The sequence below is a fragment of the Schistocerca americana genome, chromosome 3 (assembly GCF_021461395.2).
Source record: "Schistocerca americana isolate TAMUIC-IGC-003095 chromosome 3, iqSchAmer2.1, whole genome shotgun sequence".
NCBI lineage: Eukaryota > Metazoa > Arthropoda > Insecta > Orthoptera > Acrididae > Schistocerca > Schistocerca americana.
The window spans coordinates 410,592,821-410,610,330 of record NC_060121.1 but is presented as its reverse complement, the minus strand read 5'-3'; the positions used below and the strand labels follow the sequence as shown (position 1 = coordinate 410,610,330).

Genomic DNA, 17,510 nt, shown 5'->3' with positions numbered 1-17,510 from the left:
GCTTGAGGTTCACCAGCTTCTAACTGAAGCAACAGGTCTATTTTCCACATTCACCACGAGGCTATCAGACAAAGCTCTAGGCCTGTTCCTCCTGTTGCCTTTACCCTTCTCCCTCCTTAATCTGCCAAAATCTCCCCTGGCCTTGTCTAACTCAGCCTGAAGGGCAGCAATTTTCCCCTCCTGTTCTAGTATCTTCCTATCTCTACTACATATCCTACAAAACCACTGATGAGTCTCATTTACTTCCTCTATTCCCACGCCGCTACAGTCACCCACATGGAAAAAACTACAGCACCCGTCACATCAAAGCCCCGACCTAACAATCCTACGGCAAGTCAAGCACTTTTCACTCATGATAAACGTAATAGTTTATTAATAATAAGTCAGTTAAATTACAGATAAACACGAAAATATGGTTCCACAAATTTGGCCTATACGCAACTGCGTGTAAACAAAAACAACAGTGCAAAGTTTCTGAAACAACAACTCAAACTTTACGCTACTTTCCAGAAATGTGAGTTAAATAATGAAGCGGTATGCTACAGTTAAATTGCTGGAGAGAGCAAAGAACAACTAAACAAAATTATATAGATTTGCTGCGGAAAAACGTAAACAGAAAACACGACTGTACGATCTTTTCGCGTTTTCTGCTATATTATGAAACCTTTAATGGTACACTTAAAAGGCACACTAATTCACCTATTTACCACATAATCAATACTAAACTATATGTTTTTATAATACAAAATAACTTATCTTTACGAGAACACCAAAACTTGTGCTAGTCGCCTGGTACAAATTATCAATGCCAGCATCATCCACCATGAAAAAAGTCAAGGAACGAAGAACAGATTTATATATAGCGGGAGCCGTAATTGCTCCAAAAATTGGAATATGCTTTTTGTAGCTCGCCAAACATCAAATAGGCAGAGGCAATGCCAGAGATCCCTGATCCACATAAGTTTATGAGTTATGAATTCAGTAAAGTCATGGCTGCATCCATGTCCCCTTGTAGTCCGAGCACATTGTCCGTCACTCTCAATTTGATAAACAGTTTGTTACAATTTATAGGCACTGGAGGCCACAGTTAATGTCTACATCCACATCCACAAGATGGGGCTGGGAGCAACAAAATGATGGTGTCACAGACCATAAAATCAGCATAGGAATCATGATGTGCTTCAGTAACAAACTGACATTTGTGACTGAGGCCATGGAGTTTGGCCACCCAAGCCAGTAGGACTGGTGGGGCTTTTATAACAATGATAGAACTCTACATGTACTCAATGACATGCATGCATTTATGGTGATAATTTGACAATAACTTACACATTCCATCAACATCTACATCTACATCTACGTGATTACTCTGCTATTCACAATTGAAGTGCCTGGCAGAGGTTTCAATGAACCACCTTCAAGCTGTCTCTCTACCGTTCCACTCCCGAACAGCAGATGGGAAAAACGAGCACTTAAATTTTTCTGTGTGAGCCCTGATTTCTCTTATTTTATCATGATGATCATTTCTCCCTATGTAGGTGGGAGACAACAGGATGTTTTCACAATCGGAGGAGAAAACTGGTGATTGAAATTTCATGAGAAGATCCTGTCGCAACGAAAAATGCCTTTGCTTTAATGATTGCCCCTCCAATTCACGTATCGTGTCTGTTACACCACCTCCCCTATTTCACAATAATACAAAACGAGCTGCCCTTCTTTGTACTTTTTCGATGTCATCCGTCAGTCTCACCTGATGTGGATCCCACACCACACAGCAATACTCCAGAATAGGGCAGACAAGCATGGTGTAAGTAGTCTCTTTAGTAGACCTGTTGCACCCTCTAAGTGTTCTGCCAATGAATCACAGTCTTTGGTTTGCTCTACCCACAATATTATCTATGTGATTGTTCCAATTTAGGTTACTTGTAATTGTAATCCCTACGTATTTAGTTGAATTTACAGCCTTCAGATTTGTGTGACTTACCACATAATCGAAATTTAGCTGATTTCTTTTAGTACTCATGTGAATAACTACACACTTTTCCTTATTCAGGGTCAACTACCACTTTTCGCACCATACAGATATCTTATCTACATCATTTTGCAAGTCATTTTGATCATCTGATGACTTTACAAGACGGTAAATGACAGCATCATCTGCAAACAATCTAAGGTGGCTACTCAGATTGTCTCGTATGTCGTTAATATAGATCAGGAACAATAGACGGCCTATAACACTTCCTTGGGGAACACCGGATAATACTTTTGTTTTACTCGATGACTTTCCATCTATTACTACGAACTGTGACCTTTCTGACAGGAAATCACAAATCCAGTCGCACAATTGGTTCCATACTCCGTAGGTACGCAGTTTGGTTAGAAGATGCTTGTGAGGAACGGTGTCAAAAGCCTTTTGGAAATCTAAAAATATGGAATCAATTTGACATTCCCCGTCAACAGCACTTATTACTTCAAGAGTATAAAGAGCTAGTTGTGTTTCAAAAGAACGATATTTTCTGAAACCGCGCTGACTGTGTGTCAATAAATCATTTTCTTGGAGGTACTTCATAATGTTCAAATACAGTACATGTTCCAAAACCCTACTGCAAATCGACGTTAGTGATATAGGCCTGTAATTCAGCGGATTACTCCTACTTCCCTTTCTGGGTATTGGTGTGACTTGAGCAATTTTCCAGTCTTTAGGTACGGATCTTACTGTGAGCGAGCGGTTGTATATAATTCCTAAATATGGAGCTATTTTATCAGCATACTCCGAGAGGAACCTGACTGGTATACAATCTGGACCAGAGGCCTTGCCCTTATTAAGTGATTTAAGCTGCTTTGTTACTCCGAGGATATCTACTTCTATGTTTCTCACCTAGGCAGTTGTTCTTGATTGGAATTCAGGAATATTTACTTCATCTTTGGTGAAGGAGTTGTGGAAAACCGTGTTTAATAACTCTGCTTTAATGGCACTGCCATGAGTGACTTCACCGTTGTTATCGTGCAGTGAAGGTACTGACTGTGTCCTGCCACTGGTGTGCTTTATGTATGACCACACTCTCTTTGGGTTTTCTGCCAGATTTTGAGACAGAATTTCATTGTGGAAATTATTAAAAGCATATCGCATTGAAGTACGCACCATATTTCGAACTTCTGTAAAACTTTGCTTTCTTTTAAATTTGGCATGCTTTTTTCGTTGCTTCTGCAACAACGATCTGACCCGTTTTGTGTACCATGGGGGATCAGTACCAAAGCATCATTGGTTCCTGTAATGGTGCTAACTGGCACAACAACTGGTAGATCCAAGCAAAAATTCAAGAAAGGAACAAAGCCTTACAGGTGTTTGCATCAGTGACACCAAACGCAAAGAAGTGTTACCAAAGCTGCCTCTCATAAGCCTCCCAGACTTCAGCTGAATCATCATGAGGAGGAAAGGGCAGTGGTTACATCAATGGAAGCCTACATATTAATGTGGCCAACAAGTTTGTGATAGCAACTGCAAGAGACTGCTGCTGCTCAAGGAGAGATTGGGGGCACTGTCTCCGTGGACAGAAGAAACAAAGGAACAACCAAATAGAATCAGCAAATGTGAGTGAACACTACACTCATCACCAGTTTTATCATACCGTAAAATACAAATGACAGTAGGGCCACAATGAACCAAGTTTATTCTTCTTCCACATAAAAGCAAACAATAGTTGAGAATGCACAGACAAACATAGAAATGATCCAAGAACTCTTACAAGGAGTTGCTGACAATAAGTATGAGCACAATGTGACAGTGAGTGCCTACTGCACTGTGCTTATAAAGAGAAGGGCTCTGGTAGACGGTGTGGCGGATGCCATGCCATGTGCACAAGTCATGTGGCCCAGTGCAGGTGGCCTCTAATGGCTGGCCTGTACAGATGCCATTGGTGGAATACTCAAAGTGTAGCCTGCCGGTGGACTGATGATGCAGCACACATCCAACTACTAGGTACAGGTTTATAGCAAAAGTAATACTTGGAAAATGCCTGTTAATATCTGCTGACACACAATCTGCTAATTTGGACCTATACTGTAACAGCTGTACTTCAAAATAAAACAGACAGACAAGAAATCAAACCTTCTCTCCAAAAGATTTGCGATATTCCCAAAATTATCATTAACTGAAAGGGAAAAAAATTGGACTTTATCGAGTAAATAAATAAACTGGCTTTATAAGTACCTAGATACAGTACTATGGGTCATTTGTGAGTTGTGGATGAAATTACAAAAAGAAGAAATTAGTTTGAGTTATCACTTTGTCTAAGATTAATAGATTATGCTAAAGGCTATGCCACATTGGATACACTGTTCTCACTTGATCACTTAAGTTAAGCAACGTTGAACCCTTAGTCATTGGAAGGGCGACCATTTGTGAACACTGGGTATCATCGGCTGAAGGACACAGAAGTCACCAAAAGTGGCATCCAAATGGCAGACTTGCACCAGGTCATTGAGCAATGTGACATTAACAGATTCTGAGAAAACTTTTGACTCAGTTTCAGCCAAACCTGTACTGAAGTTCAAAAGAAAAAAGATAATTATACTGAAGAAATATAAACATTAATGCTTCAGCTTCCATTAGACTTCATCAGGACAGTGAGAATCTCAGAACTGAAAGATGAGTTGCACAAAGAGATCCTACAACATCAATGTTTACCAATAGTACAAAGTAACTTCAGCAGTGGATAGAGGAACTTAACACAGTAAGTTTAAAGCAGACTTAAAAAATAATACTTTAACAAGACTAAAGTAATCAAAAAGTAACATACATCAAATGAAAAGTAGAAATAAACAATGAACTTCGTGCATTCATTATCAAAGACAGTGACAACTGTGTTACAAAAACCTACAAAACAAACCATACAAGAAGACGACCACAATAAAACCCAGGAAAGCAATTTACTATTTCTATTCTGGAGAGAAAGAGTTCAGGGTGAGTGGTAGGTGCCTGCAGCAACAATTAAGTTGTCAACAAAACTGTTATATGGTGGCAATCAGTAAACTGAGGCAATTCTATAGCAAGTTTTATTTTCATCATTAATTGAAGTATTTGTTATCTTTTCTCTATGACAATACAGAACTCTTTAAGCATTTGTTCCCATATCAGAAAAATAAGTGAGTCCAGCTTACCACCAAAAGGTAGGATATAACCAACTTTCTGACTAAGCATCAAATATGCTTCTGAAAATCTGTTTTGTGAGCGAATCTAAAGCTGCATATAATACAGAAATATTCCCATTTTACCTCAGCATCTTCTTCATAAAAGTGGTACTTGTATCCATTTTGTATCATGAGAATCATTCCAGGATGTTGTTGCTTCAGACCAAGCACTTGTTTCTCCAGGGCTGTAAGCCCATTTTTCTTCGATTTCTGTGCCTGAATCTCTGATCTGTAAAGAAAGTAAACTTACAGATCTAGAGTACAAAAGATTTGTGAAACTACAAATGAATAAACAACAATATTGCAATGTCTGTGGATCATTTTGACAGATATTTTATCATGCAAGTTACATTAATATTGACAGCTATCAAAGGTCATTATAGATAAGAACAATTCAAATATAAACTGCCACCCATTAGACATAACAAAGGTGGGTGACTACCAGACAGGATCATTCTGACAAATACACACTAAAATTAACAGTCACTAGCATTTGAAAATTGGGATTTCATGATCTTACAGGAGAGTGACAAAAAGAGTGAAAAAATCCCTGTAGAAGGAGTAGGTAGAGGAGTCACCTTTGGGGCCAAGGTCTTGATTTAATTAACAAGAAAGTGGGAAAGTTGATTCCTTTAATTTTATCCCTCTTTCTTCTGCCAGGAAAAGATTCACTGTTATCTGAAATCTAACAAATCTGTCAGCTTTTGCATACATCAGTCAGACTTCACAAGGTATGGATTTATTTTTAATCTTCCCTCGCTCATGCTGAGGAAGAAAAGTCCTGCAATGTAACAAAAAGAGAACCGAAACGCGTATTTTCACTATTTGCATCAGCACTTCACACCTTCAAGAAAATGAATGACAATATTCATCAACATTTGTCTTTATCTGGGATGAGCCTTCATTATTTCATTTTTTCATTTATTTATTTATTTATTTATTGCATAAACTGTCATAACTGGATGAGACAGAGATGAGTCTTTCAAGGAATTGTGCTGTTTACTAGAATCTTACTACAGTCAGAAGAATCATGTGTTATTTGCAACTCTGCAGTTATCTGAGCAGCCATTCATAATCTGGATTGAAGTTATTTGTGGCATCTGTCAGAAATACACATTCACATGTGACAACCCAAAATGCCTTAAGTCGAGGATATGCGACCTTTTAGCTTACCTGGGCCACATTGGAAGAAGATGAGAATTTCTGGGCCACACATAATTTACTTAATACTAATAATAACTGCTGAGCTAAAAAAATCAGTAAGAGACACACATTTAACATATTTAGGTTACATATAACTTATTAATGTATGTTTATTTATTCTAAAAAAGCAAGATGGAATTAATTTGACATTTTATATATGAGATTTCATTTATTATTTTAAATATATGTTTAGTTTCAAAGTTGCAACTGATGTAGGCGTAAGATAACAAACAAGCACGTCTGACAAGTTGGGTGGTTACAAGAACAAGACTCTTGGGGGTTCAAGTATAGCACAGACTGCAATGTTAAGAACGGGTTAGACCAATGAGAGAAAAGCATTATGTGGAGGGAGTTCCAGATTGAAAATATTCAATTTATCATAACTTTACATAAACAGAATTTTATGGAATTTTTTTATTTTATTTTTTTTATTTTTTATTTATTTATTTATTTATTTTTTTTTACTGATTGTGTAATAGGTGTTAATTCTTGGGCCATACGGATACTTGCCTCGGCTGCATGTGGCCCACGGGCTGGGTGTTGGACACCACTGACTTAAGTCTTACACTGTTTTGCCCATTCAAAGCTGTTGATAAATTTTGCTCCAAATAATCTTATCTGTCTGGAACCTCTACAGATCTTACCTTGCAAGAAGCATCAGCCATAGTACAAGCTTTTGACGTAATGTAAGCTGCCATCCGTCATATTCAGAACACCACTAACATGGCAAACTTAGCAATGATGACAAAGCGTCTCAGACACAGTGTTGTTACCACAAGTCAGCATTTCAACTGACACCAGGCCATCTGACACACCAACAAATCCTCTCCCTCTATCAGTATTTAGGGACAGCACGATTGTAACAATTATCTTTCAGGTTAGTAGGTTGTTGCAATCAACATATTCAATTAAGAAGAATGGTCATCATAGATGTCACTTATAAGTTGATATCCCAGCATCTCAGTATATGGTTTAGACACTGTCAAAGGATTTGAGTTCCCCATTACATATTAGTTCTGTCGTGTTTTGAAATGAATTTTTTTCCAATCTTTGGACACATTGCAAAATTAATTTTACTTCCTGTTCATATTAGGATTTGGACATGTAACCAATTATACAGTACTCATCACACTGAATCTATAAACTTTTCCTCATTATTTTTGTCCAAAGGCCAGACCACTCATCCTAAGGTGAAAACTGTGCCTGATAAACTAAAAGAGCAATAAATCTCAGAATCATAATCATTTAGTAAATGAGCAGTACAATTTGTATCAAGAAACCCAACAAGAAGCCTCAATGGGGCCACAACTAATGTTCCATCAGTAATCAACTTTCATCTCTTCCATGATCCAAAGAACTCATCTTGAATTCACCAACTGTGAGTATTTCTCAAAAATCTCTCTTCCAGATGCCGACATACAAATTCCTTTGGATGATTAATCACAGAAATTAATCACAACAAACAACCAGTTTGGAGTTTACCTCTACAAATGGTTTACATTTCAGGACGATTAGTGAACTGGCATTGTTTCAGTGCTATCTAGAGCAGGTCATTTGCTCACTATCATCATGTGTAAACTACCCAGATGATATCGCTGCAACGGGCACAAAGCCACAAAAGCTCCTAACAAATGTACATATCCTGTTTCAAAACTGCATGCATCCACTTTACACTGCAACCTCAAAAATAGCAAAAATGCAAACATACATATCCACCAAACCAGCTATCAGTCTAAGGATTGGCCACTTAGAGGCCTATTAGCCCAAGAAGATTAGCCAGTTATTGCCATTATTTAAAGTGTTACCGACACATGTGTAATCAATATATCTTCAAGAGTAATACATACTAAAAAAGTACCAAGACTCAAGCTTTAATTTACATATTAACTTTAGTTCTTTGATACACTATAAATTTTAAAATAATGATTACAGAAAATATAACTATCCTTCCAAAAAAAAATTGTGAGGTTAGTTACTAAGCAATTTCTTCCTCTTGAGCTTCCAAAATTCCTTGTTCACTCAACAAACATGACATATTAGTAGCAGAATTACAGCAAACTGCAAAACTTAATGAGTCAGCCATCACAACAGCAGTTGAGGAAATTGCGGCCCGCGCTATACTCAGGTGTGATCTTTTGAACAGTGATGTGGTCTGAGCTATGTTCGGGTTCAGTCTCCAAAGTATTAAGAAAGAAGGGGGTTCAGACTGTGGCATTTGACAAGGCAAATTATGTGCATCTCTGGGCAACACCTTGTCTAGACACCTTCACACACAGCCAGATGGTAGCCACCAACAAGTGGCCACAGAGCATCAGTGAAAGTTTACCACTGAAAAACCTCAATAGCAAGTGTGGTAAACCTAGAGTTATCATTACTTTTCACGATCTGCCTCATTCCAAATTTGTACTCTGCATCAGTTGCATGAGCAACTTGTCGCACCAGCACCCCAAAAAAGTTACACCATGTGCTGAGTTAAGGCTTACTAGCTGTGGATGTGGGGACCGACAGCAGAGGCTCCACAGATGGCCTCCAGAATGAGTCTACAATGCTAGCTGCACATACTGACTCAAAACTGGTGCCACCAAGACCATTGACATCTATGCTGGTCTACATATAGGACAACACAAGTCTCCCATTCTCAGTCTATGCCCTGCGGTCATTTCTTAAATATCGTCAGCCATCAAGATTTGGGCATTGTTATGCTAATGCCTACGTGTCACCTCTGGACAGTTTCATGTTATTGTATGGTGTGCAATCGTTGTTGTTGTTGTGGTCTTCAGTCCTGAGACTGGTTTAAAGCAGCTCTCCATGCTACTTTATCCTGTGCAAGCTTCTTCATCTCCCAGTACCTACCGCAACCTACATCCTTCTGAATCTGCCTAGTGTATTCATCTCTTGGTCTCCCTCTACGATTTTTACCCTCCACGCTGCCCTCCAATACTAAATTGGTGATCCCTTGATGCCTCAGAACATTTCCTACCAACCGATCCCTTCTTCTAGTCAAGTTGTGCCACAAACTTCTCTTCTCCCCAATCCTATTCAATACTTCCTCATTAGTTATGTGATCTACCCATCTAATCTTCAGCATTCTTCTGTAGCACCACACTTCAAAAGCTTCTATTCTCTTCTTGTCCAAACTATTTATCATCCATGTTTCACTTCCATACATGACTACACTCCATACAAATACTTTCAGAAATTTCCTGACACTTAAATCTATACTCGATGTTAACAAATTTCTCTTCTTCAGAAACGCTTTCCTTGCCATTGCCAGTCTACATTTTATATCCTCTCTACTTCGACCATCGTCAGTTATTTTGCTCCCCAAATAGCAAAACTCCTTTACTACTTTAAGTGTCTCATTTCCTAATCTAATTCCCTCAGCATCACTCGACTTAATTCGACTACATTCCATTATCCTCGTTTTGCTTTTGTTGATGTTCATCTTATACCCTCCTTTCAAGACACTATCCATTCCATTCAACTGGGTGCATCAAATACACTAATTGAAAAATCAGGGTTCATTTATGTTGTGTGCCACAAACTGGCAACTGGCAACTGCAGACTTAGCTTGAGTGTTTTCCATCACTTAAACCTAGGCACTTGGCTGACATTTTAGGATGGTCCAATGAACAGCAGACTATGTATGTGTTAAATGGTCACCGGCACTTCTTTCTCTCCAGGCACTATGGGTGAACCATATCTTGTCCCTGTTATGCAACAGCTGATGGTTCAATAAGTAGAAAGCCAAAAGTGTATGGAGAACCTCCTGGCCAGAGTACTGCAGCAGCCAACGGTCAATCCTCCACCATTTCTGCTGTACGAGGAAACGTTGGAAGACTGGGACTCGTATAAAAAATGGTTGTGATAGCACTTTACAGCATTTGAGGTAAAAGGTGAAGATACTGCTAAATCCCTTTCCTTATTATGGATTCACCACAAACTTATTGGTTGTTTTGCAAACTGCTTCCTCCAATGGAGCCCAGTAAACTGACTTTGAACTAAATTTGTTCTTTATCAAGGGTTCACAACCAAAAACATTGTCATGTGATTTCTGCTCACCTCCAGTTTCACCAACGTCTCAAGCAGCTGAGTCAGTCATATTGAGCTTCGATGGCTAAACTCTAGGGGTTAAGTCACCGATGAAAGATATTTACGACTACTGCCAAAGAATCTCATGCAGAAGGCATAACCAGTGACGCGATCATCGGCACAGCACCCAACGAAGAGTTTCAGTTAAAAGCTTCACAGACTGATGACCATTCTTTAGACAAGGTGTTGCATTTAGCACAGGAACCAGGCATGTTACAGATTCAGCAGTAGTGGTGATGTCGGGGCAGTACACAAACAACAGCACTTGCATCCCGCCATACGTAAACAGTGGGTCCCATGCCACATCAGGGTGTGGTAGCCTTACCCATCCTGCCCGGACTGTTTTCAGAAGCATGGTAGAGACAACTGTACATTCCTGTGAGCAGACTGCACTGAATGCACACAACAGAGACACCTCACATCTTTTTGTCAGGCAGCCATTCCCATTTTCTGATCACCGAGATCAAATGAATGTTAATATTGTGTGTTCCACACCATCCATGTAGGGAGGTCCCATGATAAACCCCTCATTTCACTGTGTGTGGCTGGCTGGTTAGTCAACTTTCAAGTTGATACAGGTGCTACTGCAGGTCTAATCAACTTTAAAACCTATTTACAACTAGGAGTGTCCACACTAACTCCAGCACTTTGACAGTTGATTAATTATAACAGACAATGCATTCCACTGAAAGGGGAGTTTACTACGAAAACCATTTACAAAAATATGACCAGAGACATAGTGTCAACAGTGCTGATACTAAGGAGCTCTTTGGTTTTGATACATTTATGCCTTCTGGATTTCCCATTAATGAGACAGACAATCTAGTCTCCAAGAATATTTCTTATCAACAACTGGATGCCCTCTGTACTGCCTGCCCTGCATTCCCCAACATTTTACTTCTGGTCTGGCTAAAGCAAAGAATTTCTAAGCTCATATTTTGTTGACACCTACGGAACAGCCTTGATTTTTTTCATCCTGGCTGGATCCACTCACACTCAGTGGCCATGTTAAGGACGAACTAGACAGGTTGCAGGAGTTGGATGTGATAGAACCTATATCATCAAGTCAGTGGGCTACGACCCCAGTTACCACCAGGAAACAGTCCAGCAAACTCAGACTTTGCAGGGATGTCAAGGTCATGGTGATGTGGATATGTTACCCATTCCAAAGCCTGAAGAACTGTACATGAAGCTGGCAGGTGGACACTTCTTCTCCAAAACTGACCTCACTGAGACATACTTACAGCTCCCATTAGCCAAATGTCCACAGAAGATATTGGTGATTAACACACTGTATGGTTTAAATAAATTATAAGCGCTTGGCTTTTAGGGTCTCCAGTGCCCTGGCAATTTTCCAGGTTGCATTAACTATTTGGATGACATTGTCATCATGGGAAGTTCCATCGAGCAGCATTTAGTAAACCTGAAGTCACAGTTTTTCAGTCTGCAGGGGGCAGAACTCAAGTGAAATCTCAGCAAATGTAATTTTTTTCAGCCTTCAGTGGAATATTTAGGCTACATCCTTTCTCACAGAGGTATAATAAAAATTCAGAAACACATTGAAGCAATTGTATCCATGTCTCGGCCAGCTAAAAAGCAACTCCAGGTCTTTCTGGAAAAAATTGCATATCACAGAAAATTCATTCCAACAGCATCTCAGATAGCTTATCCATTCATCACTTGTGTATGAAAGGAGAGGTTTTCACATGGTAAGCCATGTGTGCAAAGGTGTTCAGAGAGCTTACACAGAGTCTGCTCTCAGCCCTTCATTTAGTGACTTTCCAACTGTGGAAGCAAATAGTGGTCCCAACGAGTGTATCAGACCAAGGTATAGGGACTGTCTTTGCTCATTGGGAGGGTGATGGTTTAGAGCACCCCTTCACTTATGTTTCAAATCCTGCACCTCTGCACAAATGAAATACTCCCATATTGAAAAAGAAGCTATATTTGCTTTGAAGAAATTTCATGTCTTTCTTTATGGACCACAAGCCGTTAATCTCACTGTTCACATAACAGCTCATGTCCCAGATTGTATTGCTCATCAGACCCAGGGCTGGGTATTGTTCTTCCCAAGATATACCTATGAAATCCTTTATAGAAGTACATCTCAGGATGCAAATGTGGACGCTCTTTCATGCCAACACCTAGGGCCAACTACAAGTTTGATCTCAAGGAAATTCTTTGTTTCTGCCTGTATGTTGAGGTTCAACAAGCCGTGGGCCATTTTCCCATTAAAGGAGCCTGCATTGCCACTGCCAAAGAGGCGGACACCATTCTCACACAAGTTCACACCTTCATCTTGAGGAGATGGCCAGAGAAATTGGCCAGGCAATGGTATACTAATCTTTGGCATTACTATGGCCTGTGGCACCATTTGCTTCAAGTCAACAGTGTGATCCTTTTAACCACAGATCACACTGCATACCATGTACTGATTCTACCAACATAGCCTACAGTTGCTGCATCAGGGGCATTAGGGCACTTCCAGGACCAAACTACTCACTCACTGCCATGCTTACAGGACAATCATCAACTGGGAAATAGAGAGCCTAGTCCATCAATGCAACAAATATGTGGAACAGTAGGCAGCCCAACATCAGGTTTTCTTCTCTTGGCCAGCACCGACCAAACCCTGGGAATGAGTGCACCTCAATTTTGCAGGCACATTCCTGAATACCATATGACTCATCATCATTGACACTTTTCCAGGTCCCCATACAATGTTAACTGCTCTACACCCAAAGATTTTTGCAAGAAAGGGCCTGCTGCAAGCATTAGTGGCTGACAACAGTCTGTAATTTCAGGAGGAAGTATGAGAATTTCTGTGCTAAGAATGGAGTGAAGCACTATGTCTCCTTTTCATCCCCAATCAAACAGAAAGGCAGAAAGGGTCGTTTGGACATTCAAACAGCAGATGAATATGTAGTCCACGATACTTCCGTGGAAGATGCTGTGACATTTTCATATCAGGCAAAACTGTTTAGCAAGAAGGGGCTGTGAAAGCTCTTTGATGGATGTCAGTCTCTTCCCTCTCACATTCTCTCCTCCCTGCACCCTGCACCCAGCACCCTGGTTCCTCTCCCCTCTCCAAAGTTCTGGCCTGGCATGTGTGTGTGGGCCCACGGGTTTAGCCAACAAGACTGGTGGTTCATGGTCACCATTCATCAGAAATGAGGATGTCAGGTTTTTATACTTGATTCCAAAGTCCGTACCATCACTTGACACCAGAACCAGCTCCATTAATGCAACTGCACCCCCCCCCCCCCAGTCTTTTTCTCTCCAATCCTTCCACTGCATCTCATTTTTACAACCTTCAGTGGAATAAGAACTCATCCTCCTTCAGCCCCCCCCCCCCCCCCTGTAATTCCATTCATAGTTGTTCCACACCATCACAGCCACAGGGGCAGGTCATGCCTCGCCACCAGCTTCCCCACCAGTGGACTGTCAACTGTTAACTATCATGTCGCCTTCAAGACTTGGATGTTGTTATGCTACTGACTTTGTATTGTCTCCAGCCAGTTTCATGTTATTGTACTCATATGTTGTGTCACCATGTAATGTATCAAATAAACAAATTCAAAAATCTGCGTTCATTTGAGCATAGCAAGGAGCACCCAACTGCTTATGTGTTAAAGATGTTTACAATATCAGAACATAATTACTCACAAACTGAATAGGAGGTACTCATCATCAGCTACAATGTCATGAAGTTTCACACACACTTTCACAGTGCACACTGGGAATTTGGTAATTTTCAATCCATGAAACAATATATCATAAAATTCACTACAAGTCTACGTTCAAGCACATAAAAACCAAAGCCTCATCACATATGTTTGGTCCCATCCAAGCTGAACACTATCAGTGATCAGTTCCTGCAGTGAGATGCAAACCCATATCACCACTGCCATTGAGAGGAAACTGTTGTGACATTGGACCAGCCTTTTCAACTCTGCAACAGATACTGCAAAAAACATCATGGCCTTATGTCATATCAAGGGCACAGCCAGCATACGAAGCTATTGGCTGTGATTCCTCTTTATAGGTTGACCACAAAATCACAGAGCCCCAAGCTGATGGCCAACAATAACAGTGAGCCAAGACAGAAAGAAGATCAGCTTCGGTCTTAATATCAACTGAATCTTACTGCAGATCTAGATTTCAGTTGGCAGCATAGCTATCATCAATGCATTAGTGATAGTCACGAAACTCAGCATATTTGTAACGATACATATTACACTATAACTTCAGCAAGTACAAGCATCAGCAGAAGTACTTGTACATGTCAACATTATAGTGTAGTGTGTATTATTATAACTATCAAGAGTCTAAATGGCTGCATATAATGCACTGATGATAGCTGCACCGTTAGCTGTTACCAGAGGGCTGTCCATGAATGGCCAGAGGGAAATTCCAGTACTGCTGACAGACATTTTACAAATAAAAACACTACTCCAAAAATGTAGAAATAGCTTTCAGAAATATTACTTCCTTTCTCATGAAAGAAAAGGTAGAGATTGGGAAAGGTTATAAATGAGCAGTATATCACTCATACCTCAGGATGAGAGGGATCCACCTGTAGTTAGGTCTGCAGTGTTACCACCTATACAGGATGAGCAAAACCAAATATTATATTACCTAATACATTGGTATGAGCAATGTGTGACCTACAGCTTTATTAGTATAGCTTGCTTCAAGTCAATAGGGGGTGATCATGCACTGTCACTTTTAAAACCAACTCTTAAACAAGCGCATATTAATCAAATCTTTTAATGGCAGAAAGACTAGTTAGTAAAAATAATAAATAAAATAAATGAATTGTGGACAAACGGTTAAAAATCCCATAGGATAGTAAAGTGGGCTAAACCAAATTGTTTAAAGTTCAAACCAAATGTTTATTCAAGAAATATGCACTCAAATATATAAATGGTGACTTTACATGGATTTGCAAAAATAGATGAATCAGTTGTAATAACAACTACTGGAGCAATGCAAGCTGTAGTCATGTAGTGCAAGCAGAGGCTATCAGCACAGTGGCATACACAAAATAAGGTTCATACAGCAGCAAATTAACTCTCGAAAATCAATAGCGAAATCTTGAAGTTCATCAGCACAAAAATCTCACAAAAGTCACTATGGAAGCTAAAGTTCATTAATCATCATATCTGTCACAACAAATATCTAACAAATTTGTCACATTATTATCAATAATAAATACAGCGAAATATTATGGTTCATAGCTGCCTTAAACTGCTTAAGAAGTGTTAAAGTTTGCATGGTCACTCAAAACAATCTCTGAAAACCACACAAATATTTCTAAGTCTTGACAGAAATCAAAGTTCAGATCTTGCTCTCGCTAAATTATTCGAAGCCCTGAGAACAAATCATGTATTAAGCTTATGACCACAAGAAATATTTTAAGTGCAAAGAACAGTAACTCCAGACCCACTGCTCTCTGGTGACCAATACTATTCTTCAATCTACCACAACACTGTGTGCACATATGCATACCCCTTTAAGCTTTCCCACCCCTGCTAGCTGCCCCGCTGTAGCCGTCTAGCCACACTGTCAAATATACTTGTCACTGCCTTTCATCTCGCAAGCCAGTCACTCATAATGTCACCAACCCCCGCTTCATACTGCACCTACTTCTCAATTCCAACATGAATTAGCACCAGATACCGTCATTATAATACCGCATGTTGCAGATATAGCTATTTGTGCCAAAACTTGTGTAATTCATTTTGTGGAGAATGAGCCCCACATGTACTACTTGGAAACATGCATAAATATAGACATAAACATAAATAACACTTCTAAAATGACAAACAAACTAAACAGATCTTTAAAACCAAAGGGTTCCTTTCTGGGTTCGTTAAAAAAGAATTATTTTGGAATTAGATGCGTGACCATGTTAGGCTTTGTAATCACTGCACACAATTTCACTGTAATTAAAATCACTGTTAATCACTGTCACTTCTGATCACTGCTGTTTTTCTGTGATTGCATCTGATGAATTCAACAAACCTCTTGTATCAAGGCATCATTGGTATTACTGTAGCTACTCTTCCACTCATCTCAATGTACAGCCAGCAGCGCTCTGTGCAACACGTCACCAGCTAAAGTATATTCTATCAGATATAAAAATACATTAACCCGATGAGTAATTGTTTGGTTAATTGGATGCTGAGACTGCCCAGTGATTGGGCTATTGAAGTCCCTCCCAGTTTCACTGTGTCCATTGCAGTTAGTTCTCATCTGAGATTCACTAAGGCAACAAGATAAATTCATAGAAATAAATTCAAAAGGACTATATACGCCCATGACATCCCATAAGTACTTTAATGTGTTCCATCTGAATTCTGACACAACTGATCTTCATCCCACAAGTTATCCATGCGGTGGCATATATTTACATTAATTAAACAAACAAATTAATTCCTTGAACTTCCTGGCAGATTAAAACTGTGTGCTGGCCCGAGACTCAAACTCAGGACCTTTGCCTTTCGCGGGCAAGTGCTCTACCGACTGAGATACCCGAGCACGACTCACGCCCCATCCTCACAGCTTTAATTCAGCCAGCACCTCGTCATCTACCTTCCAAAATTCACAGAAGCTCTCCTAGGAATCTTGAAGAACTAACAAGGTTCGCAGGAGAGCTTCTGTGAATTTTGGAAGGTAGGAGACGAGGTGCTGGCGGAATTAAAGCTGTGAGGATGGGGTGTGAGTTGTGCTTGGGTAGCTCAGTCGGTAGAGCACTTGCCCGCGAAAGGTAAAGGTCCCGAGTTCGAGTCTCGACCCGGTACACAGTTTTAATCTGCCAGGAAGTTTCATATCAGTGCACACTCTGCTCTAGAGTGAAAATTTAATTCTAGAAATTAATTCCTGTTTTTCCAGATCAACAGACAACTACAAAAATGAACTACTCTAATCCCAGAGCCAGTCCTCACCATAATTCTGATTACAAAACACAAAACTTTTCCTCTGCGCACCATACTGCATGAAAATTAAATCAGTCATACATC

The 17,510-nt window shown here is 39.8% G+C and overlaps 1 protein-coding gene across 2 annotated transcripts in view; it reads right to left on the bottom strand.

Annotated features, from left to right (window-relative positions):
• LOC124607449 (DNA mismatch repair protein Msh3-like) overlaps positions 1-17,510 on the bottom strand; it is a 365,016-nt gene that overhangs the window by 313,299 nt on the left and 34,207 nt on the right. For both annotated transcript variants that reach the window (XR_006978833.1, XM_047139784.1), the window contains exon 3: positions 5,275-5,419. Coding sequence is in view for 1 of the 2 variants with exons in the window: in XM_047139784.1 (XP_046995740.1) it covers positions 5,275-5,419 (145 nt within the window). In the remaining variant the exon portion in view is untranslated. The remainder of the gene's footprint in view (positions 1-5,274; positions 5,420-17,510) is intronic.